Here is a 22,272-nt window from a genome sequence, read left to right on the forward strand (position 1 = left end):
AAGTAAGGGGTGATGCTGCAGGAAGTGGAGTCGATTCAGTAGTGAGCAGTTTTCCTTATTTATCTATGGTAACTTATATGCCCCGGCTGTATCTGAGCACCTGCCAATTTTTAATGTATTTAACCTCACCGCACACCTGTGAGATAAGGCAGTGCTATTATCCCCATTTTATAGATGGGGAATGGAGACACAGAAGCTAAATGACTTGCCATGCAGGAAGTCTGTGGCAGAGCAAGGAACTGACCCTAGGCTAGTGTCCTAATCACTTGATCATCCTTCCTCCAAGTTTTTGCTGAACCAATTTCCAAACCCAGTATTGTCAGCAACTTTGTTTTGTCTCTTTTGGAGGAAAAGAAAAACTAAGATCCTGACAACCTGAGGTCATGAAAGATTCCATGCCACTTCCAAAAGAGTATTACAAAATCCTTATGAATTGTATGTAACTTTTCTATACCTTTGTATTGGGGGGAGTGCAATATGCCTCAGTGATGTAATTTTAAAACAATCCCTGCTCCAGACAGCTATAGCCTGACAGACCCCAGAGTTGACATGATGCAGTCTGAAATCTGCATCCAAGATGGCAAGAATCCGAGAAGGCATTCATCCACTGAGCAGATTGTGCCAAAGGGACGAAGCATTCTTATCTTTCACAGTCTTCTGTGTCGGCATTTGTGGGGAAAGGAGGAGCTAGCAATTAAGCCTTGTCATTTTCAAGACTGATCGTTTAGGTGGAAGGGAGTTAATCTGCTCTTCTGTTTTTGAACTAAGCGTCTGTGTGTTTATAATTTGTAAACAGTTCATCTCTCAGGGGTCGTGTTACAGTTCCCAGAAGCACGGTCTGTTATGTCTAACATGCAACAGAATCCAGAAGAGCTATGTGTGCGAGTATTTTGATACAACATATTAATGACAGGAAACAGAAACAGTGACCTTGTATACTATGACCCTACTAGCAGATTTCAACTTTAGGAGTTCCTGTAATAGGAAAAAAAAATGTATATTTTTCTTTTAAATGAAGACATTGCATTGAGATAATGTCATCAAACTCATTTTTCTTTAACCCACAAGGGTGTTCCGACCACCCCTAGCACCACCACATTTGAAAAAGTATGAAGATACTGAGGATAGCTAAATGTACTGTGACAAAGTTCCTCCTCTGCCTTGGTGGGTTCTGCGCTTTCTGACAGATTTGCTTGCCTCAGAGGTTTTCGGCAGTCCTCAGTTTGGCTCCTTTTGTTAGTGGCACAAACCTGCCGTTTCACGTGGCTAACTTCAGCACTGGCCAGCATGGGGAAAAGGAGGAGAACAATCCCTCGCAGTCTCTGCTGGCCCACCTAATGGGTCGGGGGACGGGCCAGAGACCTTCCCCTCTGGTGGGATCCACAGTCCAGATCAACTCCTCTTATATCAAATAGGGAATTGTGGGGGTGAGGGGAACCCGGACCCACCCTCTACTGCAGATTCCAGCCCAGGGCCCGGTAGATTGCAGCTGTCTTTAGTGTCTCCTGTATCAGCTGTGTGACAGCTACAACTCCCTGGGCTACTTCCCCATGGCTTCCTCCCAGCACCTTCTTTGTTCTCACCACTGGACCTTCCTCCTGACGTCTGATAATGCTTGTACTTCTCAGTCCTCCAGCAGTACGCCTACTCACTCTCAGCTTCTTGCGCGCCTCTTGCTCCCAGCTCCTCGCACACCCCCACTGACTGCAGTGAGGTCCTTTTTAAACCAGGTGCCCTGATTAGCCTGCCTGCCTTAATGGATTCTAGCAGCTTCTTAATTGGCTCCAGGTGTCCTAATTGGCCTGCCTGCCTTAATTAGTTCCAGCAAGTTCCTGATTGTTCTGGAACTGCCCCTGTTACCTTACCCAGGGAAAAGGGACCTGCTTAATTTGAGGCTAATATATCTGCCTTCTATCACTCTCCTGTAGCCATCTGGCCTGACCCTGTCACAGTCCTTAAGGATCTAGGCTCCCCTCAATGCACAAATGCCATTTCCCTTACTATTAAAAAGGGGGAGTACACTTGACAGGATGGTTATACAAGGGTCTAAGTTAATACTCTAATAGAGGTTACATGTTATAGTTATGGTGAGATTTAGCTATGAAGTATTATCGTGATGGGCACCTAATATTGTAATAACAGAGCTGGCACAGCAGCCACCTCTGATATGAATAACTCCACCCACTTTCATGAGTTGCCAGTTATCAGGAGTAATTAATGCATATAGCAGTGAGGTCTAGAAGCAACACTGACCACAGCATCATGGTCTTCCCAAATAACCAGCATTTTGAATACTGTCTCTCAGGAGCATTCCAAAAACAAAGTGGTAAAAGAAGAGTAAGGTCAAGTTTGGAGAAGTGCAAAATGCAGAGCAATTTCATATCTCAGTTATCCATTGCAAAAACAGAGTAACCCGATGGAAGTCGGTGTGGTTACATCAGTGTAAAACTGGACCTAAATATTTTGGCTTTGCAATAAATGAATATATTGCATTGTCCTCTGCCGATTTTGGACAAAACGCTTATTTAACAAATCTTCAAATGTCCTTTTTTTCTCTTTTTCATAAGGTGAAATGAACTGTGTGCTTCTAAATCATGGTCACAGGCACATGTTTTAGTCAAATTCGTGGTTTAACTGTTTAGAGCTTTAAGACAAGCTAGATAGTTTTCTCTGAATCAGCATGCACAAAATGAAGGAAAGTAGCGTGGCAAAATGAAAGTGAATAGGCCTGTCCAAGTGAGTAAACCCTGAAGAATGAGGCAGTACACCAGTAAAGATGAAGGCTCACATTTTCAAATCTGGTGCCTAAAGTTGGGAAACAGCTCTGATTTTCAGACATGCAGAACATCCACCACTCCATTGAAAATCATGCAACTCTTAGTTTGAACATTTTAGCCATGCTTTATTGTAAGTATAAAATAAGTGGGAGGGATGATACAATGTGCTAATGTGTGAATCAGACTGTATCATGATTACAGTTGGACAAATACTACAGAAAATGTAATGATAAAGATTTATTCAAATAAAAATGGTCAATTTATTTTTTATTAATTTTCTGCAAATTTCAGTGCACAGTGACTTTTGTTTGGAAGAATATTCACTCTGGGAACACTTACACAAATATATCTGAGCACAAATATTAGCACCGGACGTGTTCAGTGGCCATCAAGAAAGATTCTTGTTGGCTTTAGGATCATTCATTCAGGAGAAACAATAACATTTGATTTAGTAGACCAATCACACAATGCAAACAGTGAATTATAAATGAGAAGACTTGAACTGATAGTTGTGGTATATAGATTGTGAGAAATTCACAGTCTGAAATAAATTATTTGTTACAGAATTTTGAATAATAACTAGTAGCTGTATAAAACTCGGAGATTTCTGTTCAGTTTTTTTTAAATTTCTATCGAAACAATAAGCTAAATTTAAAGAAGTTGTTCCCAGCACATACCTTGTTTAGATCTAACCCTAATGTACACAAGTGGGTAATGTTAAGGTTTTGTATACTAACTATAACTTTGATTTACTACTGAACAGTTAACAATTTAATTTTAACAATCTATTAACCTATGGAATATTCAAGAAATGGCATGTCAAGTTATTTTGAAGTTTTGTAAGTTGCACATAACCTTGTGAATATTTATGCCCTAATATCTAAATTCCTTTTTCTAGCTGTTATTCATTAAATAATTCCTTACCTTTTAGTTCTCAAGTATTTATAGACTATCAGATTCCCCTTCACTTAGTTATGGTTTTTTTTTTTTGTAAGATGTATATATTAAGTTCTCGTAATCTTTCTTCATATGTCATGCCTTCTAATCCTTTTTATCATTTGTCATCTTGGTTTGATAAACTGGAAAGAATCCAATCTATTTTTCAGAGTGAAGAGGGAGGATGAACAAGTATATTCAGATAAACTAAGAGGCACCTCTCTTCAACCCCAAACCTTTGTACATTTCAGGAGCCAAACTAAAACCAACATTTTTGGAGGGTCTGAAAAATTGAGATAACTCTCCCCAACCCTCCATAAATCTCAGCATTTCTGGTCTCCAACTTGGACAAAAACTGGAAATACCTCAATAACACAAGAAATGTTATTCATGTAGAATTTCCATCTGAGATCAGAACTGGAATTGTTAAGAAATATTATACCCAAAAGAGTCTGTTTTCCCCATGATTTCTAGCACACTTTTAGGGACTCCAAAGGGACGCCAGTTTTTATATGCTTTAAATATGCATCCATACTTTGGAGTGCTTATCCCAGTGTTTTCGAAACTTGGGACGCCGCTTGTGTAGGAAAAGCCCCTGGTGGGCCGGGCTGGTTTGTTTACCTGCCGCGTCCGCAGCTCCGGCCGATCGCGGCTCCCACTGGCCACGGTTCGCTGCTCCAGGCCAATGGGAGCTGCAGGAAGTGGTGCAGGCCGAGGGACGTACTGGCTGCTGCTTCCAGCAGCTCCCATTGGCCTGGAGCAGCGAACCGTGGCCAGTGGGAGCCGCGATCGGCCGAACCTGCGGACACGGTAAACAAACCGGCCTGGCCTGCCAGGGGCTTTCCCTACACAAGCGGCGTCCCAAGTTTCGGAAACACTGGCTTATCCAAATGAAACCTGATATTCTCAGGTTTGCCCATCATTAATTGAAACCGCCTCTCCCCCTAATATCCCGCAGCCTGTGCAGAGTATAAACCGCAATCTCCTGGAATAAGGCTGCATTGTTTGCATTATTTCATTCTATCTGATGTACCTACATGTGACACACTTACCTTGTCATCTTCATCTTCATCCTCTTCTAGGTATGTGGTCTCCTGAAAAACATGTCCATATTAAAATTCCTCGTTGATATTCAGAGGTTCAAAACATTTACATAACTCTTATCACATTTCATTTCGTACATTTAGTTGTAAACCTTTTTTTTTAAGCTACCATTTTTATTGTATTACTCTATGTTCAAGGTCCTTTTTCCCAAGATCAGGAACAATAGCACGCAATAACCTATGCAAATTTTAAGTCTACATTGAGGTATTAGTGGCTGGGCCCAGTAGTTTGAAGACAACAGGCTTTTAAATTCATTGCCAAGTTCTACTGTCTGTAAACAGCTTTGTTCTTAGTCTGATAAATGAACTGGTTGGTATGTCAAGGCTGAAGCTTCTATACTCAGTTTGTTCTATCCTCACTGCTACAATGACTGCTCTCTCCCTTTAGGGCCATTACAGAAACATTAGACAGTAGAAAATACATTAGTATGAACATAATCAATCTCAAGAATCACATACAGATTTCTATACAGCATTATTCCTTCAGTTTGACTCCCACTCTGACAGGTAGGGAAGAAAACAAAAGACTTGGCTAGGGTGTGAACTTAGGGACCCCTGGCTTTCAATTCCGGTGTTTTTCTACCTGAGCCTTTAACAGGATCCTTCAAGTTAATTTAGGTCTTGCTTATTCAATAGGAAGATTTGAATTACCATATTAAAATGTTTAAACATAGCTGAAATGTGGGGATGTGAAGGATCACAATTAAAGGTTGCTTTATTTAGGGAGGTAGTGGTATCTATTCATCAGAGCAAGGGTCTGAGAGCTAGGATATGCGAGTCCTACCTCCAGATCTGCCAATGTCTTTGCTGAGATGCCTTGGGTAGCTAGGTTAATAATAATATTTTCCATCTCTATGGAAGCTCCCACCTGAGATTCTCAAAACATTGCAAATCCTGATGAATTTAGCCTCACAGCAACCTAGTAATGCACACTAGGTTAATATTATCCCCATTTTACAGCTCAGGAAACTGAAGCACAGAGTTTGGGTTCCACATTTCCAGCGAGTGCTGTGTGCATTCAGAATGGACAAAATGAAATTTGTTTTTGAAAATTTACATGGTTACGTAGGCATGAAGAAAACTAAGCTACTCCATGTGCAGCCAAGGTCTGGATAAGCAGTAAGAATAGGACTGTACCCAAACCACTGGTATTTTGAAAAAGGGACAGTTATGCTACCCACTCCTCCCACCCAGAGCATATGCAACTCAGAGCAGTACTACCTATTTTGAGCTACAGGAGGTATACAGAGTTGGAATTCAGAAAGCTCAGAATCTGGGTATCAGAAAAAGAATCCAGGGGCTATTAAAGATGCTTTGATTAGCTAGATGCTCAGTAAGGCTCCAATCCAGCAAAGCCCTTGGGCGCACATATGTAACTTTGTTCACTGGAGAGTGTCCTGTTGAGTTCAATGGCACTACTATATGCACCTATGGTGTGCATTACTCCCAGGTTACATATGTAGGGGAAGTGACCAACTTTTGATTAACCAAAGTCTTGTTGAAAATAGCTATTGTGTACTTTTCAGCTATATACGCATGGCACTTGGTGGTATCCATCACAAGCACAATAAAGATTTCAGTGAGATTCTGTTTGCTAGGGAACACAACACACTCATCACTGAATGAGTGATGGGTAGCAGCAGCCATTAACTCTACACTTTCCTGGCTTTATCTGGTTAGTCAGTCTCAACATTATTTTATAGATTATCTTTTATATTTAATAAACTATTTGTCCTGGATTCTCCCCAGTGGGAAATTCCTATTTTGGTGATGGAATAAAGGACTCAGAGAACACACACAATACGCTTATGAATACTTTGGACTTCACTGAAATTGGAGATTAGCAGATTCTCACCATTTATCCTCATGTCAAATCTGCATAGAGTGGCCTGCTAGTGGAAATATGATTTTCATCATTTTGTCACTACTTTTGACCTGGGAATGACTCAAAACTTCACTAGGAACAACTTGACTAGCTAATTTTTTTTTTGGGGGGGGGGGGAGAGGTACATTTGATCCTAGGATGCCATTGATTCCTTCATTTAAGATCTCCATGTGGTTGCACTATGTTAAGTTGCTTTTTGTGTGCACAAATGACAATGCTTTTCTATTAACATTTCAAAAAGGGAGTTTGCCTGGATGTCATTATCAGAATTATCATAAAGGTTTAAAACAGAATCTTCTAGGTGTTAATTTACTCTATTTCTTTCTAACTTCAACGTCCTGTGCTATGTATAACACGTCAGAAGAGTGCTAACATTAATATCACAGAAATGACATTTCATATCATAACAGAGTTCCATGCTGCAATTTACTTTGGCACAGAAAATACTTTTATTAAAAATCAGATCTAAAACTGAAATCTAGCTGGGATCTGAACATTTTGTTTTTCTTTTTAAAGTCACAGTAAAAATAAGATGAGGATGATATCGATCTCACAGAATAGATTTTTAAAAATTGGCCTCCCTTTTGGGGTTGTGTTGGCCTTCCTCAGCCTCATGAAGTCCTGAATCATTCCTGAAATATAAACTGCAGGGCTGGGTATGGATCATGGGTTCAAATCATGCCACCTTGAAATCTGAAAGATCCAAGGGCCAAGCTCTGTCCCATTCTTTGATTAAAACTATTTGAAACTTTGCAGCTGTTTAAGAGCAATAAGTTTTGTCCCACAATGGTTTATGACATGGAATGAACCACAAAACTCTAGAGACTATTATTTTGTTTTTAACAGGAACCTAGAAATAGAATACCATTTAGATACAGAACTAGCTGAAAACCAGTAAACTGTAGGATCATTTTTGCTCAAAGGCAGATTCCAACTGGCCCTGAAACATTAGTGTTACTTTACTTGCCTGGGTGTCCTGGGCACTGCTGACCTTCCCTGTTGTGATCAGAGAAAAGTTGTAAACAAAGAGCAGCAACAAAGCCAGAGGCACCATGTAAAGCTCTATGTGCCAAACAGTGACCACAAATACCTAAGAGAGACAAAGCAATAAGAGGGGATTTATACAAGTGTTTAAAGAGAAACATAATAAACCCTTTCAATCATTATCCCTACTAACATGCATCCTTGAATCTCTGTTAATCTCATTCCTCCCCCTCCTCCCCCTTCAATAAAGAAAATCTACCCAGATAGCTTATTCTCTTTCCATTCTGTTTGAGCCATTAGGCTGACGTCTGTTAGCTTCTCTGTTCCCATCTCCTCAGAAGAGTACAAGGCCACCAACTTAATGCTAGTGCATGGGAATTATTTCCTCTTTGCTGGAACCCTGCAAAGTCTGGATAGCCATTGTCCTCAATGCCAGCTCATAACAAATGCACTTGGCTACTTTTTAGGGGGTAAATCAACTCAGTTGCATCAAGCACTAATAGCCAGCAGGTTCGATGGGAGTGAGATGGAAACCTTCTGCCCCAAGTGCTGCTGTACATCCACTCCCACAAGATGATTAGACAGTGGATTTTTACACGGCTTTATTTATCTGCTGCTGCTTCTTCCCTGTGCCAAGGCTGATTCCTCATCGCCTGGGGTGGCAAAGCAGCGCTCATACTGAATGGTGTGGAGAAAGAGAATAAGGAATGGTTATTTACCCCTTCCCAAAATGCAAGAACCAGGGGTCACATGCTGAAATTAATAGGCAAAAGGTTTAAAACGAACAAAAGGAAGTATTTCTTCACACAATGCACACTCAACCTATGGTACTGGTTTCCAGGACATGCTGTGTAGGCCAAAAGTACAACTGGGTTCAAAAAAGAACTAGATAGATTCAAGGAGGATAGGTACATCAACGGCTATTAGCCAAGATCATCAGGGATGCAACCCCAGACTCTGGATGTCCCTAAGTCTCTGATTGCCAGATGCTGGGACTGGATGGCAGGGTATGGACCCCTCAATAATTGCCATTCCCTCTGAAGCATCTGGCATTGGCCACTGTCATGACAGTCTACTGGGCTAGATGGACTATTGTTCTGACCCACTATGACAGTTCTTATAGGACAGGGCTCTGTGGTGCAGGATGCACGGTCTCCCTGAGTGGGATCACAAAATCCTGTCTCCCAGCCACCTCTCAACACTGCCTAACCACATTATTTCAGTTCTGTTTGGAGCCCTCTGGGACTACAGTAAGAGTATGATTTTGCTCATGGGGAGTGATACCTGAACCAGTGATGCCAGAAACTAAAAGCAGAAGCCAAATTTCAAAGTATATTGATCTGCAAAATGGTTCAGAGAGGGATGGGGCCTCCCTGATGGAGATTTAGAACAAAAACGGCTGGATTTTTCAAAAGAATCAAAGCAAATCAAACAGTTTTTTGATCATCAATTCCTTCCTATATGCAGATAGCAGTAAATATTTTTGTGTACTGACATCATATGAACAGGGTTTGAGCTTGGAGTTGATGGTAACACAGAATAAGGTTATAAATTAGGTCCACAATTGCCACAGGATGCACGCTGTGATCACAACATTCTTTTTCCCAGCCATACAATGTGTTTCCAGGCCAGCCTAATGTTGTAAGTAGCTTTAAGCCCTAAACGGCTACTCTGGAAGACAAGACACATATACCCAAGTGCATTTTGATTTTTCTATCCAGAAATGCTGTTCTAGAATGAATGTTCAAGATCTAAAATCCCATCATTAGAATAACACAGCCAAGGTGGAAGTTACTTAACCCATCAGTTTATTTAAAGGGGGGGAAAGAGCTGTGACATGGCAGCTAATAATCCCTTGCTATGCCCTTTTTCTTTTACAGCTTTAAGTTGGTGAGAGGTGCTGGACTGACAGCATTGAAACTGAAACTACATGGTAGGTACAGCATGAACAACAGCAATGAAACCACCACCACATCCTCCTGCCAATGCATCCAAATACTGTGAGGGAGGAACTTTTGGGATGAGAGGATGGCATCTATTAATCCTCGGCCTCTCTGACACTGCTCACAAGAGTGCCAGTTAGTGCCATTTGTGGCAGTGATTTTGTGACAGGGACACGAACTGATAGCGCCAACTCCTAAGGTAAAATCCCAGCACCACCGAAATAAATGGGAGTTTTCCTTTTGACTTCATTGGGGCCAGGATTTCACCCCTGGGGAATGGGGATAGATACACTCTGTAAATGAAAAAAGCTCTTTTTGTATAGGACAAACTTTCCAGTCGTCATCCACCTGGGGCCAAACTCAGCCCGGAGACTAAGTGGGGAAAGACTCCACATCCTATCACCCATTCTAAGCCAGCCAATCCCTCAACAATGGTATTTTTCACAGACTATAGACACTATATGTGTCGCTATAGAAGGAATTAGAGCAGTGGTTCTCAAACTGGGGCCACTGCTTGTGTAGGGAAAGCCCCTGGCAGGCCAGCCCGGTTTGTTTACCTGCCCTATCTGCAGGTCCAGCCGATCGCGGCTCCCACTGGCCGCAGTTCGCTGCTGCAGGCCAATGGGAGCTGCTGGAAGTGGCGGTCAGTAAGTCCCTCGGCCCGCGCCACTTCCAGCAGCTCCCATTGGCCTGGAGCAATGAACCGTGGCCAGTGGGAGCTGCGATCGGCCGGACCTATGGATGGGGCAGGTAAACAAACTGGCCCGGCCCGCCAGGGGCTTTCCCTACACAAGCGGCGGCCCCAGTTTAAGAACCACTGATTTAGAGGCTGTTTTATTGGGTTCTGATTGCCGATAAAAAGATAGCCTAAGATATACGCTCTTACAAAATGTATTTAATTCCAGACAACACAGTCCCATATTATTGGTTCACAGCATTGGAAGTTAGAACATGACAAGGTAGATCACATTTTTCCACACTGTACATAATTCCACTCCACCAATGTATGCAAGCATGACCACAGCAGAAAGGCAGGAATTTGGACAAAACTGGGATAATATTTTGCTACTTGAAGGAATGCTGTGAGGCTTTAGTCAATATTCATTGCAAAGAGCTCTGAGATCCTACGAAGAAGGTGCTATATAGAAGGTGGCAAAGTTCTCAAAAAAGAGATTCCTCTGAACCGGTTTCAACCCCAACCCCTCTTCTCAGACCTCTGCTTATTTAACATGTCTGAGATACAGTAAGGGTGATTTCAGTTCTGGCCCTAATTCAAACACCACCCTGGACAAGAACGACCTCCACATATTTATCAAACCCAAGTTTTGATTTTGTGTGTGGAAACTCTTCAATGAGAGCATGTATTGTTACGAATTAAAAATCAGTGTAGCCTACTGAAGGAGGCTGTACATGCAACACCTATCTGGGATAATACTGAACTCAGTCCCATTGTGATACAGAAAGGGATGGCTGGATTTAAGGTCCCAAATCTTCAATCATCTTTTGGCGTGCCACTGAAGTCAAAGGGTGTCTGCAAGAACCTGCCTGCATGGATCCAATTGCAGAATCAGAGCCTCGTATACATTTTTAGTGCAGCTGTCACCATAGCATCTACACTAGATGACCCAACAGAAGTCCCCAATTGTAATTCTAATATGAACTTTCAAACCCTCTGTCCCTTAGATAGTATATAAAACCAAGATCCTGTTCGTTTGCGATCATTAATAATCCCATAGCACTTTTTGTAGAAGGAAGTTTGTTAGGTCTCCTGACTAAATTACATTTTGAGTAGTAAAATTAAGCTTATGTACAAAATAGTTTCATAGTTGCAACTGGACAAGGTTGTTGATCAATTTCTTTCCTAAAGTGACATTGTATTGCTACTGATGCACCAATAGTCAGCTGCCAAGTTCCAACCCACAGGTACCTGCACTTCACTAAGCCTGCTTTGAAAGCGATGGTTTGCTGCTATAGGTAGAGTACAGAGAGCTTTCATCTCTGTTGCACAGTATGGTATGGTGGCAAGGGCAAATTTATGTATATATTCAGAAATTAGAAATTATTCAGCCTCAGAGGTATGTGAGGTGATTACTTAGAAGAACACAGTACAGAATAGTTTATAAGCTACACCTCTACCCCGATAGAACGCTGTCCTCAGGAGCCAAAAAATCTTACCGTGTTATAGGTGAAACCGCGTTATATTGAACTTGCTTTGATCCGCCGGAGCGCGCAGCCCCGCCTCCCTGGAGCGCTGTTTTACCGCGTTATATCTGAATTTGTGTTATATCGGGCCACGTTATATCGGGGTAGAGTTGTATTTGTAAAGTGTATTAATATTTTTTCCATGGAATGTGCCTTATAAATAGTTCCATAGCATCATTTATCCAAAGACATAAAAGGAGTTCCGTACAAACACACTAAGTCAGATATTATCCTCCTCACATTATACTTGGGGAAACTGAGGCAGAACTAGGTTAAATTACTTATTCAAGATCCCAGTGATTCAATGGCAGAACAGGAAAGAGCACCCAGGAGTCCTTGCCCAAAGTATTCTAGTCTATATGAAGCACTATGAAAAAGTTAAGATAGAACAAACTCCTTCTATTAAATATTAACCATTAACACCATCACCACCTACATTGGTAAATTGCATATCCCAGATAGGAAAAGTTAGCAAGCAAGAGTAAAAGACAATTTCTGAAATATAAGTAGAAAAAGCCAAAGAATTTTTCTGAAAGGGCTGAACTGGGCAGTATAAGAACCAATAAAGAATAGAATTATAAGAATTATAAAACATAACAACCAAAGGTCAAAATAAAAATAGAAATGAGACAGACCTTTCTGGAGAAGAAAGAACTCTTGGAGTTAAGATTTAGAGTGGAGTCCTGTTTAGAACAGAACACCAACATCATAGCTTTGGAGACGAGTCCACTTGATTTCCACTGATTAATGTGTTGCTGTTTCAAAGGGTCTAATAACTACAAGTTAAAGCTCTGGAGGTTTGGAAGCCATTTCATCTGAAAAATCACTGAAGAGGAATCCAACTGTTCCTGTCAAGAAGCATGGAGCTTGAACAACCATGAGAGTGGCCCTTTTGACAGCGGTGTAAAATATGAGAGAAGGCAATCTGAGCTGAAACCCTTAGAAACATATTTTGAATCTGGCTTTTCTGTCCCTCTGGTTCCAATTTAGAATCTGACTATTAAAAACAGATTTTAGATGGGTGTCTCCTGAACGATACCCATAAAACGTTTATCACCAGCAACCCCACAAACATGGGGTAGAATATTTTTTTGGAGATTTAGAATCCTAATTTTTTTTTTTTTGGGGGGGGGGGGGGAGGGATGGGAGGGAGGTGATGCCAGTGTCAGTGTAGTATCTCTGTATGGTAATTATGAATATTTATCTCTAATAAAAAAATTTTCCTGTTGGCCCATTAAGCCTTTTTGGCAAAGTGAAGATTAACATCACCACCCCTCATCCCATGCGCTGTGTGACAGAGTAATTCTTGGGACATGACAGTGATGGGAAAAGAACAAAGAAATAATTTTCAACAGATGGAAAAAAATAAAAAAGGGAAAGGACCTGAAACATGAGCAAAGAACCTTTACTGAAACTGCAATTTGTCAGGCTGACCATTCTAAGTTCCAGTCCTAAGCAAATACCTCACCAGTGGAGCTGTGAAAAATGTTTTCAAAATACACCCACAAAAAACAAAACTAAAACCCCAAACCCTTACACACACCTCACAAGATGTCACTGATCTCAAATCTAAAACCAGTTTTGTCAAAAGGTTTGCTTAGATTTTCACGAAATATGGGCCCGGTTGGGGGGAAACATGAGCTAATCTGCAGTTGTGCCTCCAAGGTATCTGGTTTGGGGCCAAACCAGAACTCTGATTTTGACCTGAGACACAAATATGGTCCAATGCATTGAGCATGGTCCTGGGGAAGAAGAGCTCCCCAATTTTAATCTACCTAAAGGCTAGCTAATGTATTCAAGTCCTTACATACATAATAGTGACTATCAAATGGGAGTCGCTGTCATAGCTGAATGCTCAATGATGGACAAAATTACAAGATACATCTCGTCAGAGAATACTTTTAATCCTTCCCTGTCCCAAACAAACTAAGGGATTTTAGCCATATCAATACGGTATTGCCCTAAAAAAAAAAAAAGTAAAGATGAATCTCTAGGAAAAAATAGGCCTACTGACAACTATTATTTCTGGCAGAGACTTATTTCTATGATTCAAAAGGAAAATACACGAAGTGGCAACACCAAAGAGCAAGCAGCTTTAGCAGCAAGATCTTGCAAAATGTGAAAATGTCACATTATCGAGAAATACTCTGCTACTACACACATCTGACTGCGACAGACTCTCACATTGATAATTGTGGCCACACCCCTCGCAGTGCACCCCCTTATGGTCTGAAAGGTGCAGCAGTGGCACTGTCTCTGTTTCCTACGGGGCCTTCAGCTGTTCCACCCAACCTCCAATACCTGGCTAGCTCTCTGGCTAGGCCACCTAAAAGTTCCACTCTTTCTGGGGTACCTCCAAAGTACAAAACAAACAAAGAAATGGGATCTCTTCCCTTTCCTCAGCGAAGCCCTGAGGCATCAGTCTTCCCCAGGTCCTGGCCCCAGCCAGCCTTCTCTCCCACAGTGAGAGCGCACGGTCTGCTCTCTCCCAGTCAGCCAGCAGCTGAGATGGGCTCTCTTTTTTGCTCCTCCCTCAAAGACTGACACCTGTTTCAGATATCACAGGGTGGGGGCACTGACAGCCCACTGACCCTTTCCTGACTCATGTGGGGTTTATATAATCCATCCCAAGAACCAAGTCCAAATCCTGGCCCCCAGCATGAAGTCTGGTAGGTCGGACTATGTACTGGGAAATGCCTCCAGAGCTACAGCAACTTCTTTGTCCTATGGATGAGAAGCAAAGGCTGATGCATCCACATAGCATGGTCTCCACCAGTCCTACTGTGCAGTAGTGCGTCATGAACCTATTGCACTCGTTCTCCAAATCCTCCCCTGACCACCCCAGCACACTCAGTGGAAGTGTACCAAATATGGTGCCTGATGGAAATGGAATTAAAATTCAAGAAACGGTTGATCAGCGAGACTATATTAGAATTCCCCTTTCATTGTAATGCAATAACAGGAGACATAAAACATGTGGCAAAAAGAGAAATAATGTTTAAATAAACAGTTGCTGACAGAAGAAACCTATTTGCTTTAGATCTAATTTGCTTTTCCGCAGCAAAAGAATGTGGGGAATCTCAATAGTGTTATGAAGTGTATGTTCTACTGAGCTTGGATCACTAACATAAAAAATGACCTGAAGGAAAGGAGATCTTTAAATATTTATACCACGTTACCTGCTATCACTACATTGCTCTGTGCATCTCATCAGTGTAACAAGTCCCTGATTTTAAGGGTGTACCTCTGGCAAAGAAATGTTAGCAGCCTTCTGCAAACTCTCCGTTACAAACAGGACAAGCTTCTAAGCAAAAGAAATTATGCCCAGAAAGAACACAGTCTCTGTGCATTAGATGCATGTCACTGCACAGAACTAGGGATTAGAAACTAACATATGTTCAGAAAAAGGACTCTTAACAACAACAAAAAACAACCTCAAAAGGTATTGGTTACACAAGACTGAGGAGCAAAAAGAAAAAGGCCCGGATAGTCGTTACAAACGGATTAGATCGTTGCAGCCCTTACTCGGCCATGTGATGGAGTAAAAGGGTTAAAGCCCTGCCCCTCCCTCTCATGCTTTGCCCTATGTAGGGTATGTCTACACTGCGAGCGGGAGTTGTAATTTTCAGCTTGAAGAGACACACCGGCAGCTGATTGATCTAAAACTAAAAGTGAAGCCACAGCAGCGTGATCAGCAGGAAGGGCTAGCCGACTGGGTACATGCTTACTGTCTTAAACAAGTACATACTCAGCCAGTTGTCCACTGCGCAGTGGCAACCCTTCTATTTTTAGTGCGCTAGCTCAATCATAGCTAGCACAGATCTGTCCCCTCGAGGTGGAAATCACCACCTCACTTCCAGTGTGCTTATTCCAGATGCAGTGGGGTGAGGAGGGGCTATTCACCCAACACTCCTGTCCCCCGCTGAGAGAAAGAGATGGGGAACAGGAGCAGCCCTGGCTTCACCCACTCTATTCAGCAACCAGAGTAGCTAGCCTTGTGCACTGAGGCACGGGGAACAGATTGCTTAGTGAAAAGGGGTGAAGGAACCTACTTCCTCCCTAGAGCACCAAGAGAGGAATTGGGCTTCTATGAGTTACAATTAAGTGTTGCCAACTCCAAGCATTACAAGACATAAGCCACGCCCCCCTTCTGTCTCCCCCTCCCCCCCAAAATCATAGATTATTTGAAAATTCTCCTGCTGTTTAAACCAATGAATGCTGGGTCCTATTTACATGCCTTCTGGTTTTTGAACCTTTGGCGGGGGAGGACACATTTTCAAGCTTTTCTCTGCTGCTGTGAGGAGCTTAAATGAAAGTTGCGGCTCTCATTTAATCACAGGCCTCCCAGAACTGGGGCTTTAAGAAAAATAACAGATACAGTGAGGATCCCAATACAATCACAAGAGTTGGCAGGCTTCAGTTTCTTCTCTATTTTTCTCATGGGACACCACAGTTATTCACCACCCTGTATCCTGGACAGATGGTACAGATACATTCAAAACGATTTGTGATCCCTTGCAGAATGTCCAGATTCTGATCTCAAACTGTTTGTACAGTATTGCCATCAACTAGAACCCTGCGTGGGACTATTTTTTTAATCCTGCTTCTGTTTTGCTCCGCAAATACCTATCCCACCCACTCCTGCATTGTTTCTTGCATTTTTATCCCGCTCCCACCCGCAAAAACCTTTGATCCCACAAATCCTGCAAGAAAGAGAGATTCCCCCATGCTACTAACCGCCACCCCGAAAACAAAAAAGTCTGGTTTATATATTATATTTAAAAACAGAATTCAGACACAGTTTTTACCACTAAAAGAATAAAACAAATCTTGCTTAAACCATGTTAAAAATACTTTAACCCCTTTTATAATAAACATCAAATCTCTTTCTGCCCTTCGCTTAAATTTAAGTATTAAAAGTTTTAGAGTATTTCCCCACAAATTACTGCAGTCTTTTTTTATTTGCTCACCCAATACTGCCCGCAAAATAGTACATTTTACCTGCTCCTGCTCTTAGGGCAGCGGGTCCTGCGGGATACCAGTCCTGCTGCAGGGCACTGGCATCGATTTCAGTGGATTTACACCAGCACGTGAGATCAGAATTAGACATCAAAGAATAATCAAACAATGAATTACTGTTTTATTTTGCTGCTTGGTATTTCCAAAATACTCAATTGACCTGGGCTTGCAGTGCTTGGGCTGCGCGGCTAAAATAACCCCAGTATGGACATTTCTGCTCAAATAGGAGCCCAGGCTTTGAATCCAGCGGGTCCCAAGTGGAATGTCTACATTTCTATTTTTAGAAATAGCTCAATTCAATAGACCTAGGCTCTGAGATTCGGTACCATGTTTTTTTCTGGGCTCTGTAGGCATACCCAAGGCGGCATGTCAGAATTCACACTACTGAGATAGCAGCCCAGTAGAGAGAAAACAAGATCCCTGAAAGATTCCCATTCTACTAGGTCTTAGAGTAGAGCCCCCACTTGGCAATGATTTTTGCCCAATGCTTTGTACTGCATTGCACACATCTTTGGATGATGCAGTTGGGTGTTGGTGCTGATGCTGTATTTCAACTGGAAAAAAAAGCTAGGTTTTATTTTAACATATGTACATTTAATCCCCAAAGCATAATAGCCTACCACAACTCTGGTTTGATGCTTTTATATAGTTTTCTTGTGGCTACCACTTCCTCCCTCCTCCGGCCCCAGGGAGGGTAAAGTAAGAAGGGTCCTTGGGACCTATCTTTATGCATGTACAGTAGTTTTAGAGTGAGAAGCTTTCAGATCTTTTTCTGTAGTGAACACTGTAGAAACAGCCATTTGTTAGAATGCTGACGGTTCTAATTTTTCCCTTGTGTTTTTATCTACCATATTTTACATTTCCTGAGCCAAGGAAAATACAGCTAAGATCCTCATGCAGTAAACCTTAATAAAGTGAGGGGGTGGGGGAATTATTTACAACAGTTTGATACTTTTGGGGGGGAGGGGAGAATCAAACTGTTGCCTACAATGGGGTTAAAACAAGCTGTCCCAGGAAAAGGTACCTTAAATCAGATTTTAAAAAAGGCTTCATTACTTTATCTTGGCTAACCTAATGATAGATGACATTTTTGGATCCTACTGATTCATTTTCTGTAGCAGAAGTAGGGTCACAGTTTCATGGCTAGGATCAGACAAAGTTTCTCATTATAGGTTTTCGAAGACGCCAGTAATTGTGCAAGTTGAAAGTCGGATTTTTCAGTAAATACTTCTTTCAAAAAGCATCAGCAAAACCTCTGTGCTGATTAAAAGGAAGCAAAAGAAAAAAAATACTTAACATTTTATTTGTTCCTGGTAAAGCTGAGCAACTTAAAAAGGTCAAGAAAAAAAATCACCATTATCTGCACCAATAACTGTCTGCTCACTTTGGAGACATATTGGATAACATTATAGGAAACATTAGTGGTAAGAGTCAGATGGTGTTTTAATTGTACAGTAAGTGGGAAAAGTATTCAGTGCAAGTGTACTTTGCCTTTGGTAAAATCAACATCAAGTTACAACTGTTACTCAAAAGGAGGCTTAAACTATATACTTAAAAGGCTTTCTGCCTCATGTTCATAGTGCAGATTAGATCGAATGAATAAAGAAAAAAGGGCCTCTCTGTAATAAACGAAGTGTATTTAATTAGAATTAGTTCAGTGTACAGTGGCAGGAGTATCGCAGTTCAGTGCATAAGGTTACTTCGCTGGCAGCCTTCATCTCTGGCATGAAAAGAATTTGGGTTGCAATAAACCCACAAAAGTGTGAAATAGCTGCATGTACATTGTAGTGCTTAAGTCTGAACTGGTATCCTTCTTTATGAAGTCTCCCATTTTAGAAAATGGTTTGCCAGGCTGAATACTCTCTGGAATTTGGGACCAAGGATGGATCCGTGGTCAGTTTGATAGAATTAGTATATGGATTTCTTTGTTTTTAACATGGGATCAAAAATAAAATAAAACAAATAAGCATGCAACGATCACAATACAAGCTTGTCCTGTGAAAAAATAGTAAATATAAAGCATACTCTCAGACAAAGAATTTCATATTATTCTCCTCCCAGCTGTGTGTACATTAATAGTTTCCTAGTGCCAGATTATAGCACTGCTCAGGAATCCAGAAGTCCTCTTTGTCAATCTGACTACAAGATTCTGTAGTCAAGAAAAGAGCAAAAGCAGTAACTACCCCCCTCCCTCCACCTCCAAGAAGTATGTTAGATCTCCAGAAAAAATCTATGGTGATTAAAACACACACAAAATTATCATGTTCATAAACTACATAGTTCCAAAATTGCTACAGTGCGTAATGAATGCACTAAAACGACGGGAACAGTCATTGTAATTACAGTCCTAAATATGATAACTTTCTTCATCTCAGTCTTGCATATTTTAGACTAGCAATAGCAGCAGCAACAAAAACCTAATATTGACAGCAGGACTATGCAATGAAGGTTCTTCAGTGAAGGCCTATAGCATCTTGCTTTACAAAGCACAGAATGGTTTAAAAAAAATTGCAAGACCCTTTCGCAATGTAAGGCAGCTGTTCAGGTAAAACCAAAGCCAGAAGATTGTTTATTTTAATAAAGCTATTATATGCACAGCTCCAAATTAGGAATAGCAGGAGACATGGGGGTGCCTAAACCACCACCACCTGTTTGCCCTGAAAATCAATTAAAGTCACACTATCCCAGCAATCCTTTCTTAGCTAATAAAAGTTATACAGCTTTAACGTGCAACTTTCGGGGCTTTTTGGGAATGTGCCTGAAACCTAAAGCCTGAGTCTCGCATTACTTTGATACTCACATGGATATGAGCTAAAGACTGCAAAACCAGCCTTCGGGGGTAGGGTAGGGAGCTAGTAAGGAAAAAGGGACGTTGTAGCTGCTGTTTTCATGAAGTGGATTGGACCAATATTCAATAAATTCTAACTATATATATTTTAAATAGGAGAAAATCAAAGCCCTTTATGACACACGCCTGTTCGACATATTCTGTGCTGCAGAACAGATCCAACTTTGCAAGTTGAAAGCAAGGGCAGTAGAGACATCCCAAGTGTTTCAGTAATTAAACGAATATGCATAATGAACCATATGCCCAAAGGGCCTGTTCTTCATGTGGGCCAGATTTTTGTTTGAATTTTTAATTTTTATATACAGATGAAACATTTCATGTAATATTGCAACAGTGTGAGATAACATGCTATGTGAGGAAGTGAGAAGCAACTGCCCATGTGAGAATGATCAGAATATACTTGATGAATTCTCCTCTTAAGAGTTCCTATTCAGATTCAAGAGTTAAGAGACATGCATGTTAACCATTATGAAAAAAAAGTTACTGCGTGAGAACTGCCACAGATTTTGAGTGGAGCTTTATATACATTTGGGTCCTGCCAGAAGACTCCAGGAGGATGAAGAAAGGTCAGCTCATGATCAGGGTTTTGTCAAAATAATCAGACTTTTGGATGAACACTGAATACTCTGGGCCCATTGCAGAAGTTCAGGATCTGGATCTATGCAAGTAGGTTAGCTACATAACCAGCATTACAGTGACTACTAAAACTACAGAAAGAAGAACAGGAGTACTTGTGGCACCTTAGAGACTAACAAATTTATTAGAGCATCAGCTTTCGTGGACTACAGCCCACTTCTTCGGATGCATATATATATATTATCTATATGAAGAAGTGGGCTGTAGTCCACGAAAGCTGATGCTCTAATAAATTTGTTAGTCTCTAAGGTGCCACAAGTACTCCTGTTCTTCTTTTTGCGGATACAGACTAACACGGCTGCTACTCTGAAACCTAAAACTACAGAGGTTAAAATAATTAAGCTTTTGTAAATATATTAACTTAGTTACTGTAAATTTACGCTGGGTATAGAATTATCAACCCCAAAAGCCTTATGTCAAGGAACAAAAACAAAATCTGACCTGCTTCAGGAGTAAACAGTGACTTCTAAGGAAAGTTAAACTTTTCATAGGGTTCTTCTGCTATCAACTCAAAATTTAAACAATACAAATGGAATGTAAAACAGACCCCCTCCTCCTCTTTAGAGGATTTAAAAGGTGAAATAAATGAGCTGTAAATAATGTCACTCATTGCTTTCAGTCCTAATTCAGGGTTTATGCTTTTGACACTGCCTGGTTTACTTGATCTAGTGGTCTCCGTGGAAAGACAGATAAACTTCAACGGCTGTCAGAAGACAAAAATTGACAAGGAGCGTCACCTTTCCTGACTGCTTAAATCCTTTAAGGAAGTGTTGGAGCAATTAGAGAAGGAGTCTAATCTTTGCAGAGTGCATTAACACTCTCCGACCTCCCAGACAATAGATCAGAACTCAGACATATAATGCTTCCCTAAGGCTTTTTAGCCAGAGCATTTGATCTCATAGTCACTCTGTATGTGTTACTATAGGTATCAGTGCATAAGACATTATTCATTGTGCATTACAGGTCCACTATCTCTGTTAGTATCCTTTTAAAACTGAGAGCAGGGAAGCCATTGCAATCTATGGGACTGTAGAGTTATTACTTCTCAAAAAACCAGGCAGCAGCGCTACAGAATATCAACACTAATAATAATTTTAGGTTATTTCACTGCTTATTTCTCTGCTTGGGGTCATAAATCTATTTTTAAAAGGCATAACTTAATATTTTAGTCATAAAAATAATCATTACAAACGAATGTAATGCTTAACTCCTATGAAGAGACTTAGAAGAGAGGGAATTACAGAGACCAATCTAGTTGATCAAGAAAAGCAAAATGGATAGTTGTAAATAATCCTCCAAAATTTGTATAAGAAAGCAAAACTTCCACAATGTACTAACTGGTAGATCAAGGCATAATTTAATTCCTGATGGACACATGCCATTGAAATGCTGATCTCGCTGTATAAATTATGCTTTTCCCATTTAATATTCTACACATTTTTAGAAAATTTGCTTAGCACATTTTTAAAATGGGATTAGACCTTCCATGTTGTCATTTTCTGACAGAGGCCAGCTTTGAACATTCTTTATATGGACATTGCAAAATGGGTTTTTACAGAGTAGCTAACTAGATTCCCACCCACCTTTTGAATAATGGGAGCTGCAATCAGACTAGCGAGTATTTTTTCTATGCTTAAATCCATTTGATGTACACTGCCAGCCAATAATAGGGGTCAGATACCTAGGTACAGTTTGCAAGATTCTGTTTGCTTTTCCACAGATCTACATGCAGCTGCTTTTGTGAAGTACCTACGTTACAAACACATTCAGTTTATACAAAAGAATATTTTTCAACTGTGCATCTCAACTTTAAAAACATGAAAAACAACAAAAAAGGTTGCAACTACTAGTATGTGTATCTATACACAAACTCCTTCTATATCAAAGTATAATACTGCCGTTTTAAAACCGAACAGCAACAGAATATAACTACTGAAAA

General features: G+C 40.8%; 1 protein-coding gene across 4 annotated transcripts in view; it reads right to left on the minus strand.

The window, feature by feature from the left end:
* MCTP2 (multiple C2 and transmembrane domain containing 2) overlaps positions 1-22,272 on the minus strand; it is a 170,439-nt gene that overhangs the window by 19,359 nt on the left and 128,808 nt on the right. For all 4 annotated transcript variants that reach the window (XM_054042597.1, XM_054042595.1, XM_054042598.1 and 1 more), the window contains 2 exons: positions 7,669-7,791; positions 4,766-4,807 (listed from right to left, as the gene is read on the minus strand). In XM_054042597.1, coding sequence (XP_053898572.1) covers positions 4,766-4,807; positions 7,669-7,791 — 165 coding nt within the window. The remainder of the gene's footprint in view (positions 1-4,765; positions 4,808-7,668; positions 7,792-22,272) is intronic.

The sequence above is a fragment of the Malaclemys terrapin genome, chromosome 10 (genome assembly GCF_027887155.1).
Source record: "Malaclemys terrapin pileata isolate rMalTer1 chromosome 10, rMalTer1.hap1, whole genome shotgun sequence".
NCBI lineage: Eukaryota > Metazoa > Chordata > Testudines > Emydidae > Malaclemys > Malaclemys terrapin.